The 27,735-nt window shown below is 30.7% G+C and overlaps 2 protein-coding genes across 2 annotated transcripts in view; one reads left to right on the top strand and one right to left on the bottom strand.

The window, feature by feature from the left end:
* LOC147067118 (octopamine receptor beta-1R-like) overlaps positions 1-27,735 on the bottom strand; it is a 317,969-nt gene that overhangs the window by 44,415 nt on the left and 245,819 nt on the right. The window lies entirely within an intron of this gene.
* On the top strand, positions 22,270-24,233 carry LOC147067122 (facilitated trehalose transporter Tret1-like). Its single transcript, XM_085954630.1, has 2 exons — positions 22,270-22,398; positions 22,873-24,233. Exons 1-2 carry the CDS (start codon positions 22,326-22,328, stop codon positions 24,231-24,233), a joined length of 1,434 nt encoding a protein of 477 aa, XP_085810756.1. The 5' UTR covers positions 22,270-22,325.

Raw genomic sequence — 27,735 nt, 5'->3', positions numbered from 1 at the left:
ATACATGCTATTTGAGGAAAATTATAGGAAGTAATGTTCCATTAATTATTATATTTAAAAACAATATTTATGATTATTACTGATTGGTATCAAATATCTGATAATAACGCTATAATTATCAAATATTTGACAGGCTGGTCTGACTTGATACTTGCGACCACGTAGGTACAAGCTATTCTACTTTTGAATAATCCATAATTGTATATAAAAATATAAGAAATGCTTGTATTTCTAATTTGCCACCGATTTTATTTATTTAAACGGGAATTTGATCTCAATACCATACGGCCATCTATTTCCGATACAGCAGCTTACGGTGAAGTGTGATACGGCGAACTGCATACGCACAAATTCGGACACGGATTCCATTGGCGATTGAAAGAAAATATTGAATACATATTAATTACCAGTAAAGAGGAAATAATAATAATTGTAATACGATCTTCTTGAAAATGTTATTTCGTTTAAGGCTATACCTCAGTTGAAGCATGGTCTAAAAAGATCGTGGCTAGGCGATGCGCGGATTGTGCAAATGACGCGTACCGAACGAAATATAATTTGTCATATAAATCCAACATGCGTCCATTTAATGTTCTGTTTATTGTTCTATTAGTAACAAAAATAATATATTCATAGACATGTTTTCTTTTTCAAGTAAATAGGAAACGTTTTTTAGTCATCTTTACACGATTTAAGAATTATTAATACCCCCGTCGACATCACGAAACAAATTGACGTGTTCACAGCTCGACGTTTGCTCTCCGATTGCCAGCGAGTCAAAAATTTCGTCGCATCTATAGTTGAAAATTATTTGCCGTTTCACTGAAGTACCGTCTTAAGGTTGGCGATCATCGTATCCATTACTTGTAGTTATATTATAAGCACGCATCCAAATTATTTATATTTTTTTTGGGCGATAGTGTTATTAATAATTTAATATATTGTAATAAATCCAGATTCCATGTATGACTAGATTATAATAATATCAAAGATAAACAAATAAAAATAGCTAGATTATTTACTTAATATATTATTTAAATTGTATTGTTTTATACAATCCTATAAATAACTCAGATTGTATTAAATTTGGGTCACATTGACATCCCCAGAGAATCTAGGGACAGTGATATCTGACCTACTGTATACTGCGACATATGTATCGAACTATTTCCAATACATTGTGTAAAAAAGTATTGGATTAAAAAAAACTTTCACAGTACCTAATAAAACGTAGTAGAAGCATCAAAAACAAATTAAAACTTAACTTTTTTTGCTATATTTTATTCGATTTTATTTATCTCGAAAGTAATTGACTACTTTCGAAAAAAAAAAAAAAGACCGATGTCACACGATATCCAATAAAAATGTACAATATTATATTATTATGTATGTATATTCCTTGATAATCTAAGTCTACGTCAAACTGGTGTACTACTTACATCCATACAATATTATTAATCGTTACTGTTATACCCCGTTTACACGTGCATGGATCTACTGCTGACAGTACGTATTATCGCGGCTATCATGAAAATGCACCTGTAAACACGTATTATCATGTAAGTTGCAAGATTGTATGTGATGCACTTGCACAGTAAAACCATAGCGGCAAACTTATCGGAAGAAATGCGAACTACACCGCACAGGAGATTTTGACGTTTACGGATTATCTACGAACCTACCTGAACCTGTCAAAATAAATAGCACCATACAATGACAATATCGCGCCTCGCTTACGCTTGAAGAATGAGATTAGAGAGATAGTCAGCATTTTTACGTGTAAACAGTTATTATTACGATAGTTTAAAATACACACTATTATTGCAAGTAAATCCATGCACCTGTACAGGCAATATTACTAACATATTATCCTTCGATTGTATTGTGATGATTTTACACCATGTCTATATTCTGATCAGATAATATATTTAATTACAGTATTATCTTACTAATTTAATTGTAAAAAAACAAGCAGATAACTTTTAGGTTCACTTTGAACAGCATTTTATTTATGTATCAGCATACTTTTATTGAAATAGTTCTCATTCGAAACGTATCGATGTGGAGCAATTATTTTTCCAGCAGAATAATTTTGTTCAATACTTTAGTTACACAGCGATTAACAAAATGTAAAGAGATTTTTTGTTTTTCCTGAAACTGGTGCTACATTCGTTATGAAGATATCACGTAAAATATGTTAACAACATGTCATTGACTTCTTTTGTAACATTTATTCGAAGTTTATTTCGTTGTTTCTATCATCAAAATAGTACTTTCCATGCTACTCAAAAATAATAAGGGATAAGCGTATTTCATTTTGTGAAGTGGATTTGGGCTTTTTGTTTCGAATTTTCAATAAAAATACTGTAATTATGTCAAGTCTAAATCTGAAATGCAACACGTGTAATTAGCTTAAACATTTTTATGATATAATAACTATGAATATAGCATAAATGAAATAAAAATGGGTATTGGTTATTTAATTAGGTTCACGTCATACCTAGAGTTGTTTATAATGTCTTATTCCTTATACTTCTTCCAGAGACAAATATTTTACTCCACTGTAGAGCAGTGGAAGAGTGCTTGTTTATGATAACGTAGGCACGTATCCAGATTCCGCCAAAAAATACATGTTGTTTTTTTTCTTCAATAAATTCGGTGAATAACTATTTCTCGTTCTTGAAAAAAATCTATTAATATAACCTCTACTCATCTGTCAAAGCTCTTTATTTATAAAGTAAATGGCAATTTAATACCTATGTCTTTCTTCCCATTCAATAAATGAACAGCTAACTACCAATCCTTCACACTGTCTATCTGTCACAACTGCAAATGCGTTATATCACATTTTATGCATCAGGTCGTGTCCGTAGAGACCGGATTGGATCGGGACGGGTTTTTTCGTAGGCATTGTCGAGTTTTCTATATTCATGTAGTCTATACTGAATTAAAACTGCTGGTTTATCTTCACGATATTATATAAATTATAAACGATGTTTTTAAAATCTCTTAATTAAAATTATTTATTAAAAGTAATACAATCGCCTGAAAGATGACATTAAGTTGATCGTAATGTTATGTTTTTTTTTAATTAAAAACACGCCGTAGGTAGGTCTGAAGATATAAAAATCAATACTATCTAAGGTTTACGAAATCCTGATATATTAGAAAATAAATTATTTTCTCACACTTGCGGCATACCGATTAGAAAACACTGATTTAATGTTTTAAATAACATTAAATTATATTTAAAATCGTAAAATAAAACGTAGTAAATCTTCTGATATAAAGTATTTTGATAATATTTTTGAATAAGATCAACCATTTTTCATTTACTTTGACTTTAAAGTAATATCTGTTCTAACTTTATGTTTGATCTACTTACAATCTTTCGTAAATTGTACCCTTATTTAATGAAATATAAAATCAAGTTGCTTGATTAAGCACGGATTTTCATTGAAATTTAACATTGCTTATTTTATGAATAAATTTGTATGCCTATTGAATTAATTCATGACTTCATTGCTTCAACCATTAATATTAATCCATTAAGGATCTAACAGATCTGCTTATTTTTGTAAATAAATAAATTGTATACTTATAAAGGAATCCACAAAGTAGGATAATAATATGTTTACTAGACGTGCGAAGTTCAAGTACGACTGATTAAAACTATATGAATCTGAGCCTGACCGTTAAATAGTCAAGTATTATCTTCTACGCCCGGGTTGGCGAACTTTTTTTATGTACGCGTGCCAAAATTTCCTAAATATTATTTTTCAACTGTCTGACGTGTGGAGCAGTTTTTCACGAGAAAAAAATGGTTTATATTATAATTCTATTAAAAAAACTAATGATATTCTAGATACCACTCACAAAACATAGTACACGTATAGCTTTATCGCTTTTTTCAATTACGCCATACATTTCGGTCTACCAATTTTGAAACTGCCTGTCAGAATTACTACTGCTATAGATCTACCATCATAAATTGGCATTTCAGCGAGGGCGCTAGTATGACATTGAGAATATTACCATAACTAACAAAAAAATGGTAATTTATAATTTTTTATTGGTAATAGATTTCTGTACAAATATTATGCAATCCATAATTCGAGAAACATGTTGTAAAATTAAATGGCATTTGTAACAAATTTATCCTCGATAGACAATTTTAGTTTCAAATTCGACCGGCTGCCAACTTACGATGGTAGATCTTTAGCTTCACCAAGTTTTTGTTTCTTATTTGGTGCAGTCATTTTTTGTGGGTAGAAATTAAATTGTTTGTTAATGTATTAATCAGTTTAGTTCTTATCGCACAAATTAACATGATAATTGCTCCGATCAGATGAGGCATTCTCTCACTGCAGTGGTCTCAAGCATCGCAAATCGATCAAAATTAGAGGTTCGCGGCACGGTATCCTCCGCCGCCTGATGATATTAGTGTGATAATATTATATGTGACGCATAAAGTTTAAAGACCGACCTATGCAATTATATATTTATATTAAACGTAATGCTTATTCTTGAAGAGTATTTTCCAGATATTTTTTATACAATGCGATCCATTTATTATTATTATTATTATAGGTAAGTATTTTTTTCTCTTCAAATTCGTGCAATGCAAAACATCTCGCGTGTCACCAGTGGCACGCTTGCCATAGGTTCGCTACCCCTGTTCTACGCGAATACGTCATGTCTGACTCATGACGTCATTACTAAAAAACTACGTTTTAATAGTAAGAGTCAGAAGCTGCATGTGAAATAGTCACCAGCTTTTATGCGAATGCAACATACAGTGCCATGACCTTAGCCAAGTTTTCATGATTCAAGGGTTGATTACATGATTGTTTCTGTGTTAAAAATAGTGAGCCGTCATGGATCATGAAGATTGACATGAATTTGTCTGGCGGTTGTCCACTTACAGAGCAACATCTCCAGCTAATTGCCATTTCATCTACTTAGCGAACTGGATCAGATCGCATCCTTTTGTCTGCCTTATTATCCATTGGTCTTTATTGTGGTCTTTCTGAGATATACCTAATATTTTGTGATTCTGAGTAATTGGTTCAATTGTCGGTCGACTAAGTAATGGATATTTTACAATTATTAGAGTCATTAATCCGTATATTAATTATAAGCTGTTTTATTTCAGTTTAATATACTACCTACTAAATCATTCGTAATAATAATTTCTAATAAAAATAGTAAAAAAACAGTCTCTTATCAACTCTTTTGCTGCTTTTAAAATCAGTATTGCATACCGTTTTAATAGCTTTCTTTGATTTCAGATTTAATCAAAATAATCGCTCAGATATTATCAAAAAATGCCCCTTATTATTTTTTCCCCTTTCGTTCAACTAGGAATTATTTCAAATAATTGTTATCAGAAAACAGGCAAATTCGAAACAAATAAGCCGAGAAATTTTAATTGGCGAAAGCATATTTGAAATAATAAAAAAAATTCTGCCGCAAACGGCTTTTTTTCATTGTTTATTTGGTTAATTGGACACCAAATATTTGATCATTAAGAAAAAGGGTATCAGCAAAGTATTTTTTAATTGATGAACTTATTCATAAACTTATTCACACCTTGGCTATGAATTTGATATTACTATAATGTTAATAGCATTATCTACTTAGATGTACCTACCTAATATTTTTCGAAATTGTTAGATTTCTTCTGAAAAATTTTATTTCATAAAATCTTGCATGAAATCAAATACTGACAATGCTCATAATATTCAGGTTACACATTAAAACAAATTAACTAAACGGTCGTCTCATAGTTAAAGATAATTTGAGTAAATTATTTAAATGAATACAGAGAACATTTTAATAACATGAATAGCTATTTAGTTTTTGTACCGTATGTATATTTATTTATTATTTTCATTTAGTGTGATTATCGCTATTTGTATGAAAAAAAATCGTTTCCGGAAAAGGTGTATTTTTTGTATCATAATAAATTTGGAACACCGTACATTTCGTCTGTTATTGTTTGAAGAGGAAAGAGTTTTTTTAATTTTATATTGAAGAAAATTATTACTGTTTAAATATCCCTTTAATATCTTCATCTTAACTGAAATATCAAAAAATACAATTGTTTTCAATACAATATATTTTTCTTTTAAAGTATAACCTACATATACTTAACATAATACTTAATATTATATTATTATCATAAAAATGTACCACCTAATTAATATTGTTATTGTCAAATTAATAAAAGGATTGTAGCCTTAAAATATGTAGGCATATTGAATTTCAATTTTTTATATAAATTATAAATTCGAGACATGGACAAAAATAAAACAGATACAGATAAACAAAAAACATTGTAATCAGAAGTTAATTCTAAAATCATAGAAATTACGTGAAAATACTAAAACAATATCTGCCTTAAGGCCATGCATTAGTTGAGGCACGGTCTAAAAAGATCGTCGCTAGGCAATGCGCGGATTGCGGGTGGCGGGTGAAAATGACGCCTGTCAAACGAAATATTAATTGTCATATAAATCCAACATACGTCCATTTTATGTTCTGTTTATTGTTCTATTAGTAACAATAATAATATATTCATTGACATGTTTTCTTTTTAATGTTAATGGGTAACGTTTTTAGTCATCTTTACACGATTTTAGAATTAATTGACCCGTCGCCATCACGCAGCAAAGTGACGTGTTCCCGGGTCAACATTCTCTCAGTGAATGGCAGCGAGTCCAAAATTTCGTCGCGCGTACAATTGAAAATTATTTGGCGTTTCACTGATGCGTCACCTTAATGAAACTAACGTTAGAAGCGATATAATTTACTGCAATTACCCTCCAAATTGGCATTACTGATTGACTGAATTTAATGAGTGGTGTACAATCGATTTTCGTATATAATCTGTTAAGTGATAGTATAAGTTATTTGGAGAAATAACATTTGTGAAAAGGAGCAAAAAAGAAATATTCAATTCAACAACAGGACATTAGCGTTTTTTATTGTATGCAATAAAACTATATATCGCACCGTGACTGTAAAACCAGGTAAGTGCAAATGACATTGGATTTAAAGGTTTCATTTAGTCAAAAGAAGCTTCTAAAATAAAACAAAAATATTTGGTTTATACATACATTATGTCATATTCACTTTTTGTTTTTCATATTTTTGCATGTTTGCATGTTTAAATCGAAAAAATTGCACCTTCTATGTCACTTATTTACTGTACTTACATAACGTATCTACAATTGACATCATAGTTTATGTGTTACCTATATTATTTGGGTTTTTAATGCAGTAATATTTAATGTTCTTGATGACAAATTTGTTTCAGAGATTGTAATATTCCTTGAGATTTCCTCAATCACTTTCCAGTCGTTTTAACGAAGTTAAGTTAATAAGTAAATGCCTAGTCAAGGAACAGTTTGCGGTTTCGTAGGGCTTCAATCGATTGAATTGTATGTTAACAACGCGGCTCACTGAATTTTGGGGCCCTTACGAAAGCGTTGTTTTATATAGGGGGCAATATTCAGCCACCCCCTGCCCTAGTTATGTGCAACCTTTCTAAAAAGCCTACAATCATGTGAATTTGTATTTAAAAGCTTTTGTGGCGGCTTGAGACTTTTAACAAATAAAATTATTTACCATTTACTAGCAGAGCTATTTTTGTATGTAAATTAATGCGTATAGTATTATTTCTCTACATATTGAAATACTCTATGGACGTTATAATGAAAGATTTTACTAAACCACGAACACTTGAAGGGTAGAATTAGTGAGCTAACCGATTTTATAGCCCAATATAATTACAAAATACCTATACGTACGAGTATCTGTGATTTTTAAAATGTTTTTTTTTTTGAGTTGATGTTGAGTTTTTGTACTCAAATTACACAACTAAAATAATATATAATAAGCGTATAATATATTATTTAGAGTGTTTATAATTAAAGAATGTTTGCTAAATTTCTATGGAAATATCCTACCCGTGTAATAACTATGATATTATATAATATTATTATCGTGTTAATATAATTAGATCCCACGATAAAGTATTGGTAGATAAATCTAATATAATATATTATTATTTACAGGCTTAAATTTATCAGATTTGTCAAATTCTGCTTCTATCTTACTTTCTTCTGTGTTTTGTAAAGATTATTAACGGCAATTGAACCCAGCGCATGGACTAAATAGATATAGATAATGACAAACAACTAATTCATGTTGAAATAGTTTATTGTTAGGTATACCTATACTACCTCGTTCTGTAGGTGTATTATGATCCAAATTCGAAAAAAATAGTAATTTATCTTTTTTTAAAGTAGGTATTTCAAGTAAAAGATCGTGACTGATTAATATTTTAATGTTTCAGTAAAATTAATATTCAAATAAAATAAACGTATGAATTACTACATACAAAATTAAATATTTTTAGTATAATTTTGTATCTAATACTAGGTACTAGTCTAAATTGTATCCTATAACTAAAATTCAACAGATTAGTAACGCTACCATTTATACTAAGCGAATGAAATACACAGATTGATATAAATATCCCAATATTTATAAACAAGTGTGCGTACAGGGCGTGTTACCACGTGATGACTATTACATTTACTTATAATGAAGATGGCCGGGTTTCTCAACATGCAAAATACGGACCGAAGTGGGTATGGAACGTAACCAAGCAAAATCATTTGCATGTCATTTTCTATTTTTTAAGTAGTGCGATAATATACAGTCGACGTATTAATGTATAGGTTTTAGATTACAAATATAAAGGCAGTATATAATTTGTGCAATAAAACGATATGAACCAAATATTTTGTGGCCATATATGAATGTTTAATGTATTTCTGTACTATACATTTAGTTTTACCTTATGGAAATCCATAGTATAAACATATCCATGGAATAGTAGAATATTATTGCGTTACATAACATAATATGAACCGTCCACAACCCAAGCCTGAATAAATTGAGAATATATAATAAAATACAAAATTTGAAAATAATATTATACACATTGGTTCTCTATCACACGGGGACCCCCTCATCGGTGAAGAAATTGTAAGACAGGGGGACAAGATATCTGAGAGACCGCCTTCATGTAACAGCGGCCGCCGCTTTTACCAAATTAATTCGGATTTGATTTGTAATTTTGTTGATTCCGAATGAAAATGAAAATTTGTTTATTTGTTGTGCGCTTCCTATTTTCCAATTCGGAGAAAGCTTTGCTACGTTTCATTATAAATTATAATTGATAGTAACTAGATTATCCTCTTAAGTAAATTGAAAATCAAGCAAAGATCTTCGACATTATTAACAACATGATTTTTTGATTGAACTCCGGATTAAAAATGCATTTTTGACCAAAATAAATTAATCTAATACAACCATTTTGGTTATCAATATTCATAAAATAAAACGTCTAAACATTTTTACGAAAACACTACATTATTTAAACATGCCTGCGGGTATATTCTATACAAAAGGCGACTATCGACCGCTAAAGTGATAACGTATTTATTACATATTTGTATTGAAGTATTATAATTGTTACAATAAGGTTAGCCGTCTAAACAGTCAAAACTGTCTGTCTCGCTCTAAATTTTATCACAGCCAAGAGAGGTGCTGTTAAAATATAGCACTTATTGAAATAATTACAACCAACTTATTTTAATTCTTACAATAAGTGCTAATACTTTGATAAAAACCTACCCTAAGTTTGATAATATTTATCACTTTAGAGGTCGATAAGTATAGAATAGACCCACTGGTGTTTCTAAATTCATTATTAATCAATATATAAATACAATGGTAAGGTATTAAAAATCTCTTTAAAAAATATAAAAATCATTCCCAATGATCACAATTCAGTGAATTCTGTTTTAGCAATAAGCCCTTTATAACCAATCAGGGATCAGTATTTCTCGTACTATCATGATGGACTTCACATCTCGAGAAGGCGACTTTAGGAGATTTATAAATAGTATGTATGTTAAAATAAATAATATAATCAATAAACATACTCATAGTAAAGTTATAATTAGCAACAACAGTGCTTTAGTGATATTTTGCGATTTTATCAAAACTCATGAATGTGAGTAAGAAAATTATGTTATTAGTATATATTATATTTTGTATGCATCATATATTTTTACGGTAGGTAAACAAAGTAGTGTGTGAGTACTTATTAAATACGTAAACTATATGTGCATACTCCAAATATTTTAATATAATAAAATTTATAAATAATACATGGGTACCAAATTTTATAAATTTTATATTGAACAATTTTTCAAAGTCTTAACTTACTCCCCAATTCTCACGATTTTCTCATTAAAAATCCCACCCCCATTATTCATTATTGTAACTTAATATTTTACCAGATATCCTTTTCTTCTATTATATTGCTCCTTTTTACCTTCACTACAGAGTATTGATAATAATTATAAGAGTACATAAACTCAAACCGAAATTTTGATACTCGTACTTAATAAAGCTCACCATATGAGTGAAAAACGTTTCGTAAAATAATATTTATATACGATAAATTTGTTTTCGACCTTATCCGATCTTAATAGGATCATAATATGGGCCTTCACAAAGTAGAAGTTTGTATTAACAGATTTTTTTTTTACGAGAAATGGATATCAACCACTTGCTCAACCTATTAGGTCCATACTATGACTCATACACGAATTAAAAAACAATATCGTTGCCTCAGTACAAGGGGGTACACTATTTGACAAAAACTTGTTTGGAGAAAATGGCTATCAAAGTTTTTGACTACCAATAAGAGAGTAATTAGATATTTTTATAAACTACTTATACATTATTATTATGTAAATATCCTAAAAAATGAACATTATATCTAAACTTATAAAGAACCATCTTAAATTTCCTCCCATATTTTTTAATTAAATCAATTTATATAATAAAGTGTAGTATTGCACGAAAACAATTAGATATACTGCTTTGATATTCATGTTGATGTCATGCAAATTTATCTGAAATATTATGGTAAAATAAATTTCTCCAAAAATAGTGCAGCCTTGTCCAGAACCTTCAACTGATTCTCCATATTTAGTAATTCATAAGTCAAAACTGACATTTTGTCAAATAGTGTACCCTTGTACTGAGGCAGCGATATGTGTACTTGCCATACCCAGGATTCGAACCTGGGACCCGCGACGCTATAGATAGGCCATCGATAAATACAAAGTGATATATTAATTTTATAAATTGAATCACCTGAAAATAATAATAAAAATAAAATAGAAAAATAATAAAAATCAGTGCAATACATACCAAAGAAGAAAAAAATAGAAATCATTGCCGTCATTGAATACAATATCTATTCTTATAACAATGCTTGAATATTTATTTTATTGAAAAGGCTATCTGACTGAAATGTCGTAAATGCAATAATAAAGGACATACAAATACCTACGACATAATACACTAAACTAGATAACTGTTCTAGATAATTAATTTATAAAAATAACAATTTTAAGGTATCATTTTTAGTAGCATTAAAATAATTATTGACAATTAAGTACACCCTGTTAACCTTTTTACGATTTTATCAGCAACTATTAGATTGAATTAAATTGTTTGTAACTAAAGTTGAAAAAAACATTTATTTGTTTTCACGTAGTAATTCGATACAAATGATTTATATATATTTATATCTACATATTTAATGCCAACCAAAAGTTAAAGAGTTAAATAGGGACTTCAAGGTTATTCATTTGTTACAAAGTTTTTAATTAGATAACCCCAGGTGTCTCGTCGCGGCAAATTTCCACAAATCTGAAAATATCGGTTTTCAGCTTAAAGTTTATGTTTCGGCTAAACTTCGCAATATAAATTGTAAAGTACACAAAATATCCAAAAGACAAATGTTTCTTTCATTAAATCGTTACTTTTTACGGTAAAAGATAAAAGACACCCCTTCCCTCTGCCGTAGGTACTTCTTTCCGTTTCATCTTTCTGCAAGGGTTATTCTTAGAGTTTCTAAAAAATATATTGTTATGATAATATATAATATCGTCACTGTTCTGGCAGAAGACACTAATTCGAAAAAATTACATATTGAGTTAGTTATACCAAAATGTTCCTTATTTCAAATTTTACCGTCTGGAAACCTTCTTAATAAATAAACAGTCTTTCTTTTAAAGTCATCCTTTTTACGATTACTTAATAAACTCACATGATTGACCAATTCAAACATTTTAACAACTTCAAAGTCAAATTACTCAAAACTAGTATTCTCCAGTTAGTGTGTTCTGCCAGAACAGAGACGATATTACTCTCTTGGGATCTAACGGATGAAGAAAAATATCGTATTTAAAAAAATTTGTATTACCTAAGTAATTTAACATAGTTTTCTAGTTCTACTTAGATATAGGTACAATAGATTACATTTTCAACAATGAATAGCATTACGTTCTTTTTGGTAAATTACCAATTCACTTCACACACGACGTTTGAATGTTTCACCAGTTATTTGTCAGTACTAATAGCGATATAATGCCCCAAGTTTTAGCGACACAGAATAGATCTACCGCTTGCAGATATCTTTAAAATTACCTATGAGCTAAAAAAATGTGCCCAAGCATTGGGGAGGAGGAAAAGCTAAGTACAATTGAAAAGATACGTAGCCTCACTCAGAGGAGAAGTTGCAATATGACTACAGCTTAGTGTTAAAGCCTCAGTAAAATTAAATCTAAAAAGCATTGTATTTTTACAAAATATATGAACAAACTTTGAACAGCTTAAACTTTAGTTAAACCTAATATGCTAATAATACCATGCATGCGGCGAATGATTTCAGTTTATTGAGAAATCGTTCATATGCACGAGTAAATTTAATACACACTGAGTGATATGCACTGGATTCAACAGAAATTCAATAAAGGCAAATTTTAGTACACAACCATTGAGTCTAACAGATAGTTGAGGAGTTTATTTCCATCGATATTGCGCATATAGCCTTTATCAAATTTGCAATAGCGATACGTCAATCAGTTACAACAGTCCAACCCTCATCGTCCAATAATATCTACCCGCCTGTCTTGTCAAATGCTAATTAAGACATCCAATTCAATAATATTAATAGAAGATATATTATTTCGTATAATTATATCATTTATGACGAGACTGCTCGCAGAACCAAACTGGCATAGAGCGCAATTAGGCGCTTTAAGTGATACCCCATTGTGTCTGAAGCGTAAAGTGTTCAACCAATGTGTGCGAACACTGCTCACTAATGCATGTGAAACATGGACTGTTATTGTAAGAGAAATCTAAAAAATACGAGTAGCGCAGCGTCGTATGAAAATATGCATAACGCGGAAAGACCACAAATTAAACCAATACATAAAGATGCATAGAAGAATACGCGGTGTCATAAAGACCGAGTACCTATATGAAATGGTAATATACTGGACATTTCCCTCAGCGAATAGACAACTGCTGGAAAAATTAAGTTATATAGTGGCAGTGACGTCCTGTAGGGGTAGGCAGATCATGCGTTGTATAGGGGTGGCACCTTATAAAGGGGGAATGAAGGAACGAATACAAATGTTACTACTTTTGATAGCAGTGGCGTTTTTTCATAAAGTAGACTAAGCCTTCTTTTCGACTTAAAAATAATCGAAGCATTGAAAATCAATTATTGTATTGTAATATTTTTTTATTGGTTCATCACACAGGCTTTTTTACAAAAATATTTCCAAACCTGTCACTGTCACAAACCTCCACGTACCTAAAATCATCACTTCTTGAGAGGAAATGCTTCGTGGAAATGCTTTAATTTTATCGTCTGTAGATGGTGTGTATTTCAATTGAAAGATTTTTGGTATATTTGTCTGTTTAAGACAGCTGCCGAAGATAAATAATAAAATACCTATGTAAGTAAGTACCTAACGAAATTGAAAATAATGTGTAACTAAAAACGAAAAGGGAAGGCATTCTTAATTTGCTTAATGTCAGCACTTTACCTAAGATGTTTTGTAGAGTTGTATCCAGACCGAAATCCCGCCGGGTCGACGAAGTCATATGAACGTAAGTACGTGGCTTATCGAGAAGGATAGAAAAAGCAGGGATCAAACCAAGCTGATAATGGTGATGAATTATATTATTTCGAATTGTGTAATGACTGCAATGTGTAATATATATATATATTGAATGGAGACTTGGCCAGAATACAAAAAAATAGATGCACTTTGATAATGAAACCTTTGTCTTTGAACAGTCTTAATGACATGATGCAAAATCGTTTCAACGAACTACATAAAGTAGGTTTAAAGATAATTAATGTCACTGAGAAAATGGTTTTCTTGCATATTTGAGGCTTGACTTGTCACCCGACAAACATGGCCATGTGACGGAGAACTACAGGATGCAAACCAAACCCTCTGGGAATGTACTACAAAAAGGAAGAGATGACCAAGTCAATCCAACCAGCTGCTGGGCCCATCGGGCCGTCCAACATGGTCACCATAAAGGCCAATTTTTTGAGTTTAAAAAAATGCAACGGCTTATTTGGACGTAAAGATTATGTATGTCTTGTTTTAGCTATGTTTTTTGTACTATATATTTATTAATTAGACTCATTTATTTTTGTAACATCACAGTGCTTCTCTCTCCAATGGTCACTTTTTTTTTTTTAATATACTCAGTCGAGTACGTGACAACCTCAGTCTTGGGTTCCTATGTGCTCCTGAACTCTCAACTGAATGTGATGCGGGTGGATTAGTTTGGAGGGGTCTACGTGTGTGTTGCACATACGTATGTACAGTGAGATTTTCAAGGGACCCTAAAAAACGATAAATGCGGGAAAGGTTTTCTCCTCGATTTTTTTCGACGTCTTGAATTATTTTCTGTTTCTCAGCTAGAGTTCTAGTTTTCTTCATGGGGGGCATTTTAGTTGTGACTTATAACGTGATAAGAGATGCGAGGCAAGCCTGAGCGCCAACCAACCTGTGCAAACAAAACGACGCGACTGAAAGGTCTTTATCATAAACAATTCTTCGAAAGCGAAATGAAAAATATTCAACAAAAACGGTCAATTGGGATAATATTTGTGATGGGACCATAATATTTAGACGATAGATCGAGGAAAACGATTAATCGGGGAACGGTAATTGCGGGATTATTTAACATTGTTCTTATGGGTTTTTGGCGGGACTTTCAAAAATGAATGATTCGTGCGGGAAAACGATTTATGAGAGAACGGTAGATCGGGGTTCCACTGTATGAAATAACTTATAGAACTTAACTAGTATTTCCGTATAGGTACAGATGCCAGAATAATATTTAGGTGACCTCCCATTTTATCTGAAGCGTAGTGCTCGTGTATGCATATAAAATATAGGCCTTCAATGAAAGAGCATCAAAAATACTTTAACGACATATTATTTAAGTCAGTAATAGCTAGTAACTAAGCTATTTATGACTTATGTTATTATTACTAAGCCATAGCTAACAGTCGAAATAACGTGATGTGATAAATCTAATGTGACACAATTACTAAAATTATGATAGACTGATCGTGTCACTCATACAGTGCATAAATACTGGTCAAAACTGGAAAACGGTGATACATAATTTGCACATGCTCATTGGACTTGGATAAAGTTTGGCTGAACTATAGGGCATTAAGAAGCAAGGCCGGAAGGATAAAATGCGTTAGAAGAGACATACATCCTTCAGTAGATTGACTCATTCAGTGGTTTTCAAACTTTTTCGTCTCGTGGCGACTTTTTTATCTAAATATATTTTCATGGTACTCTTGTTGCTTACATAATTTAAAAAATCTTCAATTTAATCATCGAATCAATTTAAGTAGACACAAAATGTCATTCTATATTATTATTTATAGCTTCAGGATAAACGTAAAGTTTCCAAGTTTTGGTATATCTATTACAGCTCGTTAGCGCCGCATTTTGCAAATTCCACTGAATCTGCTTCAGTTATATTCGCATTCTGTTTTAAGTTTGTTAACTCCAAGCAGTACGTCATATCCTAACTACACGTGATGTCAGCTACCCTAATTTTTCTCAGGTCTTGATATCATGTGCAGGGCCGAATTTATAGCTCCGAATCGATGGAGGCACCGGAGGCTGAAAAATGAATTTAAATAGTGCTATATATCCTGAAATCATACGGTAAAAGACATAAAATTTTAGGGTGAATCAGATTATATAGAAATTATCATGATACATTTCATAACTTGAACATGCATACTAGGAATTAGGATTTATAGAAAACAACAAACTTTTTTTTTAAATCTAAATTATTTTTAACAAGTTTGATCTATTGGGGACCGGCAAAGTATTAATTAACCCAAGGGGCTGTGTAAATTTGGCCTTTTTCATTTAACATTTTTACATAAATGTATTCTTGAATATATTTTTGAAGCCAGTTACTATGAGAAAAGTGCTTTTCAAAGACAACTTAATAGGATTGGAAATCACAAACAGATGTAATAATGGAATAATATCGGTATCAAATATCGATGAGTTTGTATGGAATAATTAAAACTTTTAACCAGCTTGCGGCGCCTCTGGTTATTGTTCGTGGTGCCACAGGGGGTCGCGGCGCACAGTTTGAAAATCACAAAATATTGCCGAAAAATGTTTAATTTATTATTGTACTATTGTTAAACATCTTAATTTTTACTACTAAATACTTAGTAAGTATACGCGGTGCGGTAGATAAAATTAATATCAATTTTATTTATTTAATAGAATAAATGACATTACTTAATAAAATATACCAACCTCCATCAAAATTGAGCAATGAACATTAAGAACATTATAATATAGTATAACTTACATAATATGTACTGTCCTAGTATTATACTGTTGTTATTAAAAGAGATAGTTTTTTATATTATAATACTCGTATATTATAATAATATTAACTTATTATTGAAATATTTTTCCTCATAAAGATTGGTATAAAAATAGGCTTTATATTATCCAAGAAAGTTTTCCTCAATATTTTTTTTCATTTTTTAATCTATGATTTTTTACTTATAATAAATATCTAAATCTTTTTCGACAATGATAATATTAACACGTATATGACTTACTTATATATCGTGACTTATGAAGTTATTGAACGAGATTCGAGTAATTTTCTTTTATTAATTACCACATTATTATTATTCCAATATAAAAGTTACTTATCGCAAATAGTAGATTATTATTACATATACATAATATATTAGTTTAATCTATTTATATTATTATTTAATAACATATTGTGGCATTAGAGGTTTTGACTACTGCGCTACATTTTAATTATTGAGGAAAATATGAGTATAAATGGGGATCTATAGGTAGGTTTTTTGTTGTATTCTCTAAAAATAATCACATAGTGTATTGTTATTATTAACGTAGCCAATGATCCGAGTAACCCTCATACTAAAGGTAAAACAGGTAAGTCGGTATCGCAGCGAACAGGGGGTGGTAATTTCAACCCTTCGCGCAGAGTGAATTTTGTCATTGCTGCGATTAGGGGCTGGTTCGCGTTACACCGTGTTTGAATTATTTATACAAGTAAAACGCCCGTAAAGAAAACACTTTTCTGACAAAAGAAAAATACATCGCTCAAAATATTGCGTAAGGGTTGTTAGAGAACAAACAACGTATTCTCGGCTTTGTGAATAATTTTGAAAACGGAGTGAATTCAAGCTGACTTATATAATTATTGCTGACGTCAAGATTATATTATATCGTTTAAAAAAACGTTTGCATGTAGATTTGAAATCGTTGTCACCATTATTAATGTATGCAAGGTCACGGTCATAATGATTGGTATATATTATATCGTTTTATTTTTATAACTAAATGTTGATAATTTGATTAGTAATATGTGCACATACTATGATACTTATTACGGATTGCAATTCTGGCATTTTCGGTTTCATATTGTCTTGATTGTGGAATCCAGTATTGAGAAAAAATGTAATATGAAATGTTGCATATTTTTAAGAATTCGTACTTGGTTAGGTAAAATAAATTAATGATATATTTTTCACATTTAAATAGAGTTTTTTTATATTACAATTGATAGGTCGTAGATGGGTAGTAGGTATTTAATTTCTAGGTCATAAAAAAATTGGCAATCCTGTAATCTTGATAAACTATTGACGTAGATACAATGCTTTAGTCTAAATATTTTCGGAAAATCTTATACACTTTTCAATTTGTAATAACTACAATTACGATGGTAAATAATAATTTACATACAATTTTAGTTAAAATGTTAGTCAGAACAATCTAATATTATATTGTAATCAGTTGATATTTAAATAGGTATATTATATATTTCAAAAAAATACGCTATCTACCTACTACAAACATCATAAAAATTAATCCCGTGATTCCAGTGTTTTCAATCGAGTGAGATTACATACCATAGTAGGTAACATAATTGATATCCTGCCACTTAGAAAATCAATAATAATATCGGACATAGATTTTATAATGAATAGGTACTACATTTTTTTCGCCCTCACTCCTAGGCGAAACATACTATATCCCACCATAATAATATGCTGACGTTACATGACTAGTTTTTATAAAAAAATATTGTTTTTCAATACACTCAACAGAATATTTTTGATAATGAAAAGACAAGGAAATGAATGAAGAATATCTTTTCAAGATCAACATTCTAGAATCTAGATAAAACAAAAGTGCATTATTATGTAAATTAATAATTCAATAATAATATTATAATATTGACAATGCTAAAATGTTTATTGTCAACCTTTTGGTGATTTTATTCTTAATAATAATAAAAATAACTTTTGTGTTGTTGATTATCAAATTTTGGCAAAAATTAACATTTAATACGTATTATAATTATTAAAAGCATCTCCTACTAGATTTGCCTAGGACAATGCAAATAGAAAAACGCTGACATAATTAGGCTGTATGATGGTGTGATAAAGATAATGTATGATGAAGGAGAGAGATAAAAAAGCTACGAAAATTCGGATCTAGGATGGTTTGTGAATTATAGGTAGTTTTAAAATATACCTATATCTAATATTATTATTTATATTTCAACTATTATATTAATATTTAATATATGGTGAGAATTTAAATATAAACAAGTAAATAATGATTTAATTGTGCATATGTTTAAGTTCCAACTAGAAGAGAGTTCTTTTATTTTTATATGAAGCCTCAGTGAAAAGCATTGTGTTAAGAGCAAAATGATTTAAAACCACTAAGTGGTAGATAGAAACTGATTAAAATTCCTCGTCTACTTTCTGTATAAAATCGTAACGAACGTCTATTTATTTCAATCGACAGTCCGGCACCCAATTATCCTTGCGCCCAGTTGTCCCATTCCCAAAAATTCAATGAAAAAATTTATCAGTTATTTATTAGATATTTACCTAATTATTCCATTTGCACATGGCAATCTCGGAAGACTGAAGAAACATTAATGCGTGTGAGTATGTATTAACTTTCAGTGCCTAATAAAATACAAAATCCTGAAACGTTATCTCAAGTTGAGTAAGTGTTTAGCAATGTTTGTATAATAAATCGTGTATTTCATGTTAGCTTAGATTAATGGTTAAATAAAACTCCAATTATTCGCTGAATACACAAGACCCCACATTTAATCACGTTCAAATAATACAATATACCTATCTAATAAACAAAACTTGTTTAAATTCGAATGCAATACTTACATATTAGTCGACAAGTTCATTATTTATACTATCATTACAATATATTGACTATAAACTGTAGATACTTTTTATTTTACAAATTGTATTTCGTCGAATAGAATAAAACGGAAAATTTGTGTAGTACCCATATACTTACTGATGTTATTTACTACTGTTAAGACAAGAGTATAATCTTCTATATAGGTATGTGTATATAGAGAAAATGGCTATCAACTTTATGATATCGTAGCTTATCTTTTATTAAACTTTATAGCGATCATTATCATTCACACAAAAATAAATTGCGGACGAGTAATATGAGGTGAGGGCTAACATAATTTAACAATTCGTATTAATATTTACTATGTATGTATATATGTAAAGATAATATGTGTGGGCTAGAATCAGACTTGTGCAACCCACAATAATTATTCAGTTCTGAGATAATAATTAGTGTTTAAGTTATAGATTCATTGAAAAAAAAATATTGTTTTAGCAAAACACATGATAATTTATCAAATAAATAACTCGAAGGCTTGTATTCACTGTTATCTGTTTAAAAACATTTATCCATTTCTTCTAACATTTCACAAATGTCAGACTTGACTGTCATTTTTATGTGTAATAGACAAATGTGGCACCCATAATGAATTATTTATGTGATTGCAAGAAATGATTGTAGGTGGTAGTGTCATAAGACGATAATTTTTAGTGATAGTCATATTTTGAACCTGACAAAAAATGAACATTTAATAGTGACGGGATGTCTAACTCAGTTTTTTCGTTTTGTGAGTTGGACAAGTCTGGTCCTGATCCACGCATATAATGGTAAGAGTAATGTTATTTGGGGCATTTGGCGGAAGAATACGAAAGATGCAATTTAATACATTTTACTGATATTTAAAATAATTTTCGAAGATAAAAATCTTTATAATTTGAATTTTTTATTTATTTCGAATCGAGCTTCGGCATTATTAACATATCATTATTTTCAGTTATTTTCTTCTTGGTCGTTCCCTCGTGGCTAAATATCGTGACCAATGCCCTGAGAGACCATAACTTTCCACCCCACCCGATCCTCAGCTTCTCTCAGAGCAGAATGAATGCTGTATCCAGTCGGCTCTTTTACTTGGCTCTTCTATAGAGAAGCTACCCAAAACCACCATTTAGGTACAGCTATCTAAGCTAAAACTTATTAAATTGCGTATTTTGTATTTTATCTGCAGATGCCTCCAGTAAATCGACAATCAATTATTGCAATTTGCATTAATTAAATAGAAATAAACATTTAAGTACCCTGATTTAATTACCTCTCCATCCCACACCTTTCATCGTAATGCAATATGTTTTGAAGTTTATATATTAATAAAACAAATGTTAAACCTCACTGTGGCACTGTTTTATGAAGAGGGCGAAACAAATAGTTTTCAAAAAAAGCACCCTCTTCTTCTGACATAATATTTAGATCAAAACTCAGCATTTACTATTTGATATAACACGCAGTTTGTATGTTGAATTTATTGTAATGATAGGAAACACAAAAAAAACACTTGATATAGTGAACCAACATACTTGTTGGTATTATTGAAGATTTACAAACTAAATTTTTAATAAGATATAGATTTTCATAAAATAGGTAGTGAAGATCGATTATTTTTAAACCCTTCATAGATATCAATGACTTACACAAACCAAAAACACACATATAAATTACGACATACTTAATTTGTAAAGAAGCATTTTCTACCACGAGTTTAATAAAGAACATATCATTTTCTTTTTGACCCTCTAATAAATATCTAAATATTATTGTTTTAATTCAAATTTGCACCATAAATTTTAAAAGTGAAATTATGGAAATTGATTAAAAATCCACTCCCTATATTATTATCTTGCGGTTAGATTGTTCTAAAAAATATTTTGCGTCCCATAAGTATGCAATAATGTTGACGACTTCGGTTTATATGAAAAGCACACTTGAGTGTATGGTAACTGTAGTATTAGATAACTATTTCTAAGACATTCTGTCATAAAAAATACTGATGCTTCACACAAACCTACGGTCCCGCGATCCACCCGATTAAAACTTCATGCGTCCAACGCAACTGGTCCGTTGCCCATCAGGTGGCCATTAGATGTAATTAGCATGTTGTTTAAATGAGGTAATTAAATGTTAATTAAAAGGTCCGCAGCAAATGGGATAACCCCAATGTCATCGCCAATGGTATACAAATTATTATAGAATTACTTAACAAAAACTTTGTTTCCATACATTACAATAATTGCTTTCTCCTGTGTTAATGTTTGATCAATTAATTGATTAATTAGCAGGCGTATAAATAATATTGGAATTACAAAATAATCTAAAGACATTTGGTAAATTGTTTATTTTTAAACTTTTTGTTGATGTCTGATGCTGAAAAAAATTGACAATGAAAGTGAAAATAGTAGCTCACCTATCATGTATTTTTCAGAACAGTCAATCACATATTGACACAATAAATATTTTTATTGACTTTGTAAGCATGAAACGTAATGAATTTATATTGTAAGAAATTACCTCGACTTTTAGTGCAAAATTAACATTACATTGTGTATGGTGTTGTATTTTATTTATTAGAAAATTATGTTTACTAGTACGGAAAATATTTTAGGTCCTCCCAATAAAACATGGCCACAATTATTGGCAGTGATGAGCTGTAAGTTACTTATTTTTTAAATTAAATTGTTTATAATAAAAATGTGAGAGAATTGCAAAATTTGAGTGAATGTCAATAAAATTACAATAAATCACGTAGTTTATTAGTTAAACTCAATGTGTCAATATTATTATATTGTTATAAGTATAATTGAAATCAAACAAATGAATAATTAAAATTGTGTGTGTGAATTTATATATGAAAGTAGGTTTTATTAACAGATCTTTATATTAATTAATAGGTACTGTAAATATTTATCTATGTGTATGTCTTATTAGTATTATTTTAACAACATATTTTCGATGTGAATCGAATAATGATAATATTTGTTTTAAAATATGTTAGTAAGCAACTGTTGTTTTTACGGGGCAGTACCCTCTTTTTACAAAGAGAATGCTTATTTGTAGAGTATAAAATGCTTACCTATATCGATGTTGAACAAATATTTGACATTTTTTTCTGCTAATACTTTAGGTTGCTTCGCATCGCTGACTACGGGCACGACGCTTGGATGGCTTTCGCCAACTCTCGTGAAACTCCTCGCGGATGATTCACCAATACCAACGACTGCTAATGAAGGAGTCACCATAGCTTCAATAATGGCCGTTGGAGGGATCATTGGACCAATTCTATTCGCGTACAAAATGGACATACTTGGCCGAAAATGGATGGCATTCTTTGGGTGCTTCTTCTGTGCCATATCCTGGATTATAGACATTTTCGCAACTGAAGTATGGCACTTATATATTGGCAGAATATTCGTTGGTTTAGGAGTTGGTTACACGTTTGGACTGGCTCCTGTTTATATTGGAGAAATTGCGGAGACTCACGTCAGGAGTTGGTTGAGTGTCGTTACGACGGTATTATTCGGTGGTGGTTCGCTGTTTTGTTATGCAGTTGGTCCTTACGTGAGTTTTCAGATGCTAAATTTTCTGTGTCTTATATTTCCCGTACTCGGTTTTATATTCCTATTATGGATGCCGGAATCACCATATTTTTTAGTAAGGCACGGAAGAAATGTGGATGCAGAAAAAGTTTTAATGTGGCTCAGAGGACAGAAGTGTTCTGAAAACATTAGAAAAGAAATGATGAACATTGAAGAGTTCGTACGATTGAGTCCAAAAAAACCGTTGATTGAAACATTCCAAGAGTTGAAGCTTAGGAGTAATATCATGGCTATTCTCATCATGACAGTTGTAATGTTTGCACAGCAATTTAGTGGAATCCCAGCATTGAAGGTTTACTTCCAAATAATTATTACAGCTACGCGAACAAGTTTAAATCCTGAAATGACAGTTTTATTTATGGAAGCTGTTGGATTTATCGTTACTATTTTGTCTATCTGGTTTATAGAAAAAGCTGGAAGAAGAGTATTATTTCTTATCTCATGTGGTGGAGTAGTTATTAGTTCTATAGTTATATGTATTTACTTCGCACTTCAGAGTCAAAATAAAATTGGAAGCGAAATATCATGGCTTGCATTAGTAGCAATATTAGCATTACAAATATTTAATTGTATCGGAATATCACCAGTACCACCTATACTTGGCAGTGAAATGAGTTCTGCTAGTATTAGATCTTGGTATGGAGCATATAAAGCAATCTCGATGTCTGCTTTTAATTCTATCAATGCCAAGTTGTTTCAGTTACTGAAGGATGGATATGGACTCGAATATAGTTTTTTGATGGGTTTAATAACTGTGATCGTATGTTCAATTGTGACGTTTATTATTTTACCAGAAACAAAGGGAAAAACATTGTTAGAAATACAAAATATTCTTTCAAGAAAACGTGGTGATAATAAGAATGATGCAATTATAAAAAATAGTAAATAGTATTTTACTTAAATATTAGATAAGTATTTATATCTATAAATACCAATATTATACCTTGGGCATTTAGTAAAATTATAATTATAAATGAATATTTAATTGTTTTAACTGTCAATACTTCAAACAGGAAGGCTATCATTTTTATATTATAATAAAACCACTAGCTTTTGCATCCATTTCATTCACGTTAAAAATGTCAGTTGAAAATATTTTAACAGAAATAACCGTTATCGGTAAAATATTAAATTATTAACGGAAAATATACAAAATTTAATTGTTTATTAACATAATTAAGTCACTGTGGCCTTATTAAATCACTTTTGTTTCATTTGTGTGATAATAAACATTTTATACTCTTACTATTTTCACTTTTCATTATCTGTACCTTGAAATAAGATAAATTCCAAAAGTTCTATTTGTGTCAATGAAATGACAATTCACGTCTTGATACGTTCACTTGAACTGAATATTTATATTGATAATTTGACTATTAACGATTACATTTTTTTCCCGTCAATATTTTTTTTTTTTTTTTAGAATTATTAATAACCATATCCTTGCTTTTTCGTACAAGGTGGTTAGTAATTTTGAACAATCACAAACACCCAGGCTTTGATAAAAACACATAAATGTTTTTGTCATGACCGGGAATCGAACCCAGAACTCTCGGGTGGAAGGCCAGCGCCTTACCCACTGCACCACGAGAGCCGCTCCCGTCAATATTATTTACTTACACTATGATACCTTGACTTATTTTGCTTAGGTATGAAAAAAATAACGTAGTTACGGACTTGTGGCTCATATAGCTAGATAGAATAATAATCACGTAGATAAATATCTATTGTGTGCAACATATGTCGAGCACAATAGTATTATCTCTGATATTTCCACAATATTAGATAACAATAATAAATATATAAAAAGAAAAAATGATTAGATTAATAATTTGATTTTGATTTTAAGATTTTTCATAAAAATATTTTTCCTTGTTCTGTAATTAATTATTACCCAAATGTGTTAAAAATATTCAGATATATTTCTTATTTCTATGTCATTTTTTAATTGAAAACTGTATAGGTATTATCATTAATTCATTTTGTTTAACTTTACTGATGACTTCTTGTCAGGCTTTCAACGATTAGGTACAGTGTTTTATTCCAGATGTTAGCACAGGCAACACAATATAATATTTTGTGATTGTAGGATCTTGTTCAAATTGTATTTTAGTGATTATGACTTAAATGAAAATAAGTGTTACATATTTTACATTGCCGTCAAAAATGATATACCAATACATTTAATTATTTATATGATAATCAATATTTTTGTAAATATCGGATCATTTTATTAATTTTTAAATGTTGAATAAAAGTTTAAATATTTAAATGCTGATTGGCGATTCCGACACATTAAAAACATATTTGCAATATGTTTTGATGCATTGTAATGTTACCATTTTTATTGTAATTATACTCCAGATTGAGTATATTAGGTAATATGAAGTAAAAAGTATGTGAGTGTGTGTGTTTTTTTTAATAATCTTCGTTCGTTGTTCGTTAATATATAAATATCAATCAATCCATAAAGCATTGACGTTTGCACGTTTTGGAAGGAGACCACGATCTGCTACGGGTTATATGTAGTGCCATAAATGATGATATTCTATCAATAAACACTCCGTTTAGAAGTTAATAATTTTTGAGTAGTTTATGTCGATGTGTCAAAAAACTCTCAGTGTGATCAGTAATATTTCTGTGGCGAATTGCAGGATGCCGATCCCATCCTCTGGGAGTATCCCCATATATCGGTTGAAAGGGAAGAGCTTCTCAAGTCGGTCCGACCTTCAGTTGGACAGGTCGGCCATTGCGACTTGTTATCTACGAGGGAAAATTTCTCAGCTTTCAAAAAGTTTGCGGCATTATACGACGAGCGAGAAGGTCTTTTTTCATCGAAAATTCACCGTAATATATTGTATAAAAATATGAAATACACTCTAGTGTACGTTAACCATGGTCTTGGGAAGTTGTTCGTTGGACACCTTTAGCACAACTTTAAAGGGCGCCTAATGTTTGTTTGGTGTACGCGTACGGTATACGTCTGCATAACGGATATAGATATGTGGCGGGTGGTAGAGGGAAAAGCGAGTGTATAGCGAAAAAAATTAGTACAGAAAAAATAACATCAGAGCAATGTTATTTTGAAAATTTTTGTACATAGTTAATGTGTTGAGGCCTTGTCCAGATTGCGCGATTCGACTCGCGCGTGGAAGCACGCGCGCATTCCAGGTACATGTGAACTTACTGAGCCGTACACATGTAACCGCCGCGTGTCACTTCTCGCGCGCAGTCGAGGTACATGTGACCTCAATGAGCTGTCCACATGCACTCGTGGAGTATCGCGGCAAGACACGCGTCATCTGGACAAGCTCTATGTATGCATCAAAATTTATTAAGTAAACTCGTATGACTAAACAATATTTTTTATTATATTACTAGCTGAAGTACCCGGCTTCGCACAGGGTCGCTTCGTGGTTATATTTATCTTAGATATTTAAAAAATAATAAGAGGTAATTATTTTTTTAATATTAAAATATCTGTGTAATACAATATATCAATATGACAATAATTCTAATAGGAGTAAAGGTCAAACAAAAGAATACTAAATTAAAATCGAATCCAAAATATGCAAACGTTATTAATGTTATTAATATGCAGTAACAAACCAAAATTGGATGGAACAAACTTTGTATTTTATATAATACTAATTTAGAAACCTTCGCAGGTGTGCGCACAACTTACAAAAATTTCATCGCAATCAGATGAATGGTATAAGAACGCATATGAATAGAAGAAGATAGAATAGATAAAAAAGAAGAAGAAATGGTTGTCTCAATTTAGAAACCTTTGCGGGCGTGAGCACAACACTTGATCAAAATTTCATTGCAATCGGATGAATGGTATAGGAACACATACGAATAGAAGAAGAAGAAGACGATTGTACTAATTCAGAAACCTTCGCGGGTGTTGGCACAATTACTGAAGAAAGTTTTATTGCAATCGGATGAATGGAATAGGAACTCATACAATTAATAGAAGAAGAAGATGGTCGTACTGATTCAGAAACCTTTGCGGGTGTTACCACAACAACTGACGAAGGTTTCATCGCAATCGGATGAATGGTATAGGAACCATACGAATAAAAGAAGATATAATGAAGAAGACGAAGAAGATGTTTGTACAAATTCATAAACCTTTGCGGGTGTTGGCACAACCACTGACGAAAGTTTCATCGCAATCGGATGAATGATATAGGGACCATACGAATAAAAGAAGATATAATGAAGAAGAAGAAGAAGAAGATGGTTGTACTAATTCAGAAACCTTTACGGGTGTTACCACAACAACTGATGAAGGTTTCATCGCAATCGGATGGATGATATAGGAACCATACGAATAAAAGAAGATATAATGAAGAAGAAGAAGAAGATGGTTGTACAAATTCAGA

This window comes from Rhyacophila brunnea, unplaced genomic scaffold (genome assembly GCF_057557595.1).
Source record: "Rhyacophila brunnea isolate RB1 unplaced genomic scaffold, BYU_Rbru_1.0 scaffold_4, whole genome shotgun sequence".
Lineage (NCBI taxonomy): Eukaryota > Metazoa > Arthropoda > Insecta > Trichoptera > Rhyacophilidae > Rhyacophila > Rhyacophila brunnea.
This window is presented reverse-complemented; position numbering and strand designations above follow the sequence as displayed.